Source organism: Atta colombica, unplaced genomic scaffold (assembly GCF_001594045.1).
Source record: "Atta colombica isolate Treedump-2 unplaced genomic scaffold, Acol1.0 scaffold178, whole genome shotgun sequence".
NCBI classification, from domain to species: Eukaryota; Metazoa; Arthropoda; class Insecta; order Hymenoptera; family Formicidae; genus Atta; species Atta colombica.
Window position 1 is genome coordinate 146,651 of NW_017259269.1, and position 6,901 is coordinate 153,551.

Below are 6,901 nucleotides of genomic sequence, written 5' to 3' on the forward strand. Positions count from 1 at the left end.
TAAATTCATAATCATTTAATAATACCATTAAGAGGCGACACTTAATTATTATGTTAGCTATTTATTTTACATTTTAATGGACAAATTATTTTACAAACGTTTCGATCCTATGTTTTGGATCCTTCTTAGTGTTAACATAAATATAACCCTAAATGTAATAGATATCTATATCACAAATATTTTTGCAATTGTAAGTAGAATGCAGTAGAATGACATATGTCACTCGCTATGACATATGTGGAGTCAAATGATGTTCTCTGTTTTACTTTCATCCATACAATAGCTTCACCAAATCAAATTTATTATGTCGAATACAATAACCATGTAAATTTATTTGTATATAATATTAACATACATATAATAAGCTAATAACTTATATGAAGAGCCATATCAAGATTTTCAATGAGAGATATTGCCATTTTGATGTCTTGAATAAAGCTTAAGATGTAAATGTTACATATGTCGATATTTTATATTAAATTATTGAAGAGAGAGAAACACTTTCACATATTAGATAAATCCATATCATTTTTTCAATAATTTATAATTTCTAAAATATCTTAATGGTATTAATAAATGATTACTGATTTAAGTCAACAGAGCTTTTAACCATTATTAGATTAAATCCGTAGACATATATGGAAGTTCATATGGATGATATTGGTTAAAAAAAGCCAAAACATTTTTACCTAAAATTAAAAATCTACACAAATCGTTATCAGAGCATATTTATCTTGGTACATTTAATCAATAGTTAAAAGTGCGCTATACTTATTAGAAGTCAAATAAATTCGATATATGGAATAATGTTACTTACCATACTTGCGAAAGTTAATTTACAGGTTACAATATAACATTCGCATTAACTAATCAACTTTCAGAAGCCTGGGAAAATTTTATATTGTTCTATCTATTGATCCGGGAGAACATATGGAAATAACACATTAAATTAGCGAACACACTTTGGCTTACTATTCCAGTTTACAAGTGGGCGAATTCAATGAACTTGATCTATCTAAATTGAATTAATAGTGCAATCTTTTTCAAAACCACAGCAATTTCTTTCAATCTCTTTAGTGTATTCGATTTGCTGACTCGATCGACACCAAATCAATAGTCTGTTCTTTTTAGCTGTGAAAGAAGAGTAGAACCATGGCACACAAAAAACTTAAGCAGTAAAACGTAAGCAGTACGAATTAATCAATCACAGGCCTAGTTTACACCGAGCATTCGATTCCAGTAGGAATATAAGAACCAACCAACTGCAATCGAGCATTCTCTTGTCATTTGACTGTAACAGGGGAATGCTCGATTGCAGTTAGTTGGTTCTTGCATTCTGATCCGATTCGAATCTCCGGTGTAAACTAGGCTACAGTAGAGTCGGTAAAGCCATAAGCAATAGCCAATCCAATATGTTGATTTCCTTACTGCTTACTTCTTACTTAAGTTTTTTGTGTGTTATGGCCCTTTAATCTGTGCAGAATTCCAAGGAATACAGCTAAAAAGAATAAACCATTAACTATTCAATTCGAATCAACAAATCAAATACTATTTGATTTTATTTAATTTCTTCTTCTTTAATGGCTCCCGCCACCCAGGATAAGACAGGCGAAAGTCAATCCAGGGGTGCTGTCAAAATCTCAATATAATTACGTACGATATAAACTTTTTATGTGATCTCCAATTTTTAGTGCGCATGCATCGATTTCTAACCAAAGGAATGTGCTTTCATCAAGTTGAAATTGCAAGTTAGATTAGGTTAGTTGGATCTCCTTTTCCCATAAAATATAATTAATCCTTTCGTCTACAATATTGTGTAAGACTTGTAATAAGAAAATCGGACCAAACATAAGTATCATGGATGAGAATCGTAGTACGTTGTATGTACAAAGTTTAATTTTTTTTTAATTTATAAGAAAAAAGTATGGCGAAGAGTTAATAAAATTAAGTTTTACTAAAAAATTAAATCAATTTTTTCGGAGACGCTATATTGTGTAGACTGTTATATTTGTATACGATAAAGTATTCTCGTAATAAAAAATGCGCGCGCGCGCGCGCGCGCGTGTGTGTGTGTGTGTATGTGTGTGTGTATGTGTATGTACGTATATTATTAAATTATAACTTTACGTTTAATTACAATTTTCATGCAATGTATTGTTATTTTTTCATAAATATTTAATTATAATTTTCATAAAGTATTTAATCACTTATTATTTTTAATTTATTTATTACTGTTTAATATTATTATTATTATTAATGTGAATATTATTTTTATATAATAAGTTCATTAATATTATATTATATAATTCTGATTTAAAAATATACTCGCTATAAATAATTTTCATGACCGAATTATGTCTTTTTTTTTAGAAAAATCATTCTGTAGCTTTATAAAAACTCAAATTTATAAGCGCCTTTCTAACCCACAACATAGTGACAATTCATGTAACCTGGGACCTACTACATCAAAGGTGCTGACACTCAGTGTCCATACTATATGTACTTATACTGTGACTAGAGAGAAATCTGAGAGAAGACATGACAGTCCACAACTGCAAAATGCTTCACATCTATCTGTCTTCCACTACTACCCTCTGAAGAAGTACTTCTGATGGAAATAGATAGTTAAAATTGTTAAAATAATTAAAATCTATCTTTATTAATTTTATTTTTATAATTTATAATTAATAATAATTTCAACTATTTCAGCGATTTATTCCAACAAGAGCACTGTAAAAAAGTGGATATTGTTGTGTAATTAATATCCATTTTTTCAGAGGACAGTAATGTGCGGCAGCATGTGATTGCAAGCGTTAGTTACGGCGCTCCAGGCAGTTCTTTGTTCCTCTCTCTCTCTCTCTCTCTCTCTCTCTCTCTCTCTCTCTCTCTCTCTCTCTGGTGTCATGGCGTTCTGCGTGCCGATCTTTTCTAAGAGATAGATTTTAATTAACGCTCAGTAAGATTAATAATCACTCTATTTTCACTGTGAGATCGACATCGATTACTGCTCATTAAGTGATTGCTCACATCATCAGATAAATGTTTACGTTGTAGATTTTTAAGTTTCTCATTCTAGTAATGCGATACCGAGTCGTCGATATGCAATCATGTCTTTACTCTTTTAATCTGTTCTAAATATTTATTTGAGTTTATATTAAACCGCCTTATGGCTTGTGAGTCAGAAACAAGAGTAATATTTCTTTGTGAACTTAGTGATTTCTCGCCAGTTTTCTTTCGTCATTAGTTAGCCATCGTCGGCGCTCAGACGCTCGGCGTCTCACATTGAGCACAGCAGCCACAACGTAACCATAAGCATTTTGCGGTTACAGATTTTGGGTCGTCATGTCTTCTCTCAGATCTCTTTGCTGTGACTAAGGTCCGAATTCATCAATCATTTTTCAGATCTCATGATATCAATCATGAAACATTTTTCTTAGAATTAAAAGTGAAAAATTTCTCCATTAACTTTAATGATTAAAATTTTCATCTTTCACTTTCCATCCTAGGGATAAAGTTTCGTGATTGATATCAAGTCTGATCTCCAATATTTCATTTTCTCGAATCTCCATTAAATTTGTTAGTGATTAATCATCAAATTCAATTTTTTGTGATTGAACAAGAAATGTGAGAATAAAATAAAACATGAGCAGTAGGTTACAAAATGTGATCGGCCGAAAATCCATTTTTTTAAAGAAAGTATTAGGTAAAGAATTAAAAAATATTATATATTATAAGTTATATATTATAAATATTTATAATAACTCTGGCTGCTTAATAGATGATTAATGGATTTCATAGTGCGTCTTGCAAACGCCATTTTTAATACTTCTTCCAGTACTTTTTAATACTTTCGCGATACAAGTCGGTTGCGCTTCTCTTATAAATCTAGGATTTTAAGGCCGAGTTCACATCTTGGCGGAAAAGCGGAAGCCAATCGGACAGAACTTGCAGCAGTAGAGCAGAGCTTTAATATTACAATTTTAGAAGATCAAAACAGGCAGAACAGAACGCGCGAAAACACAAAAATCTAAAGTTTAATTAATTTTGTCTTTTGCTTTCCCGCGTTTCCGCATTTCCGCGCTTCATGTAATAGCACTCTCAGTTAGAGGCTCCGCGCAATAAAAGGAAACAGAGAACAGAGAATAAGAATTTCAATCTATCAAAAACTGCATAATCCGCAATATATGCTCCTTAAGCTAACCGACCATTACATTGCCAACGTGAGAACTATAAACAGCAGTTTCATCATGTCAAATCTAAATTGGTTAAATAATCAGTGACTTTATTTTTAATTACATTGCGGTACCGATGCGGTACGCTTGACGCTCATTTTGGCGTTAGCCAAAATAAGCCACGTGATAGAAATTGACGAACGTCAATTTTGATCGTGACTTATTTTGCTACTGAAAATATGCATCGGGCGTCAGCATAAACATAAAAAGACATCTTTATTGTTAACTTCTTTCTATGGTGCTATCAATATTGTCTTGTAACTACTGTGTATCCGAAATTGCTTAAAATTTCCAAATTCTTAAGATATTAAATAGAACCATGCAAAGAGATAAAAATTTGACCAAGAAGAAAAAAATTTATTGAATTTAATTTTTATATACCGTAATGTAATTAAAAGTAAAGTCACTGATTATTTAAATAATTTACATAAAGATAAAGCATGATTAGCATTACGCAGGAATATAATAAAAACACAGAAAGAAAACAGAAAAAAGTTTGCGTTACTAATATAAATCTTTTTTGGAAATCTTTGTCAAATATTTCAATGTAGTTCATTCGTTGTCTAATTATACGCGATCTTCTTTTGTATCTTTCAAGATCATGATCATCATAATTATTAAAAATCAAAAAATTAATTTAATTCATTTTTTAATATTAAGTATTATATTACTCATATGTGTACAGGATATCTGAAAATAATCGCCAAATATTTCATAGATAAAACGGACTAAACTGAGCCGAAAAGTCTTCTACCATTTTCGTAAATTTCCCCAATAGTTAAAAGATATTAATCCTTAAAGATAGCCGAATACGCTCGCCCGGCCTACTGCGAAGTGTATGTACCTACCGATCGCTTGGCGCGCAGGTCTTGGGAGTTGGGGATTGGCTGGTAAGCCCGCACCGCGCACACTGCCGCAAGCCTCCAGAGCTCGGATAGCGCGCCATTGCCAAGCTATTCCCGCGGCCCGCGCGCCAAGCGATCGGTAGGCGTATACAGGGTGGACCATTTAAAATTTGGAATTTAATTTGGCTCTAAAAAAAAAAGTATGAATATTTTTCAAAGTTTATGGCTTTATTGGAAAGATAGTACATTGTCATTAAACATGAAATACAATTTCATTCAAATAACTTCCACGACTGGCTGCACAATACCCCATTCTATCAATTTTTCAGTATGAGTATCATTTTCCACTGTATGAGTATTTCATCGATGGCAATTTTGATTTCATGTTTTAATTCTTGAATCGTTTCTGATTGGTTAGCGTAACACTCATCCTTGATTCCCCATAAAAAATAGTCCAGCGGAGTCAAATCGCAGCTGCGAGGTAATCAATTGACATCAGCATTTCGGCTGATTATGCAATTTTCGAAGACAGTGCGCAAAAGATCGACTGTAGCATTGGCTATGTGACAAGGTGTCCTGTTGAAACCAAATGTCTATGTCCTCTTCAAATTTGGGAAGCAAGAATTCATTTAGCATGGCGCGGTAGCGCTCGTCATTGACAGTGACGGCAGCTCCTTGCTCATTTTCGAAGAAAAATGGCCCAATGATGCCGCCGGACCAAAAACCACACCAAACAGTAACTCGTTGTGGATGCATCGGCTTCTCCATGACGACGGATTCTCTGACCCCCAAATACAACAATTCTGCTTGTTCACATAGCCACCGAGGTGAAAATGAGCTTCAGAAAAGATGATTTTTCAGTAAAAATGCTCTTCAACTAAGCATTGTTCAGCCCATTGGGCGAATCGAAAACGCATCGGATGATCATGCGGCTTCAATTCTTGCACTAATTGAACTTTGTACGGCTTCACAACGAGGTCTTTATTCAAAATTCTTCTCAAAGAAGTGCGTGAAATGTTCAAGTTTTGAGAACGATGGCGAGTTGACGTTGATAGTTGTTCAAGCACACTCTGAGTAACAGCAGCAATGTTTTCGGTTGACCTTACTGGATGAGCACGTGAACGAGTTGCTTTATCCAATAAGGATCCAGTTTACCGAATTCGCTTCACAAATTGATCCACAAACTGCGTTGAAAGCATTTCTTTTCTACCAAATTTTCAACGTAAATTTCTTACAGTTTGGGTTGAAGACTCACTTTGGAAGTAAGTTTTCAATATTTTCCAATTTTGTTCAAGAGTATAGCGACCCATTTCGTAAATGTCAAACAAAAAACTAAATTTCTGATACGTCATAAATGTTATTTCTTTACCTCAATTTCTTAAACTCAAAATAAGGTAGTTGAAATTCCAAATGCTAGATGGCCCACCCTGTACACTTCGCAGTAGTATTCGTAGAGGACTTTTCGACTGAGTTTAGTCCGCTCTATCTGCCCATAAAATATTTGGCGATTATTTCCAGATATCCTGTAGAAATACAAGTTATAAAAACACTTCTCAATGACGAACTGTATATGTTTAGTCCTTACAACCACATGGTTGACAACCATGTAATCGTCAGTTAGTTTCCCACAGTATCAATTTCCTTAGGATATTCTAATTTGATCAGATTGATCCTATTCTGGTCTAAAACATTAAATCATCCATATGATTACCTCAGGATATTTGTAATTATCATTGTACTAATATAAAATGTCCCTGGGATATTCTATTTTGATCTGATAAAATTTTGATCACGTATATTAATAAATTTTTCAACTTTTGATAT

General features: G+C 33.2%; 1 protein-coding gene across 1 annotated transcript in view; it reads right to left on the reverse strand.

The window, feature by feature from the left end:
* LOC108686380 (actin-related protein 2/3 complex subunit 4) overlaps positions 1–1,141 on the reverse strand; it is a 2,350-nt gene extending 1,209 nt beyond the window's left edge. The window contains exon 1 of the mRNA XM_018191653.1: positions 818–1,141. Coding sequence (XP_018047142.1) covers positions 818–820 — 3 coding nt within the window. The 5' untranslated portion in view covers positions 821–1,141. The remainder of the gene's footprint in view (positions 1–817) is intronic.
* Between the last annotated feature and the right edge of the window lie 5,760 nt (positions 1,142–6,901).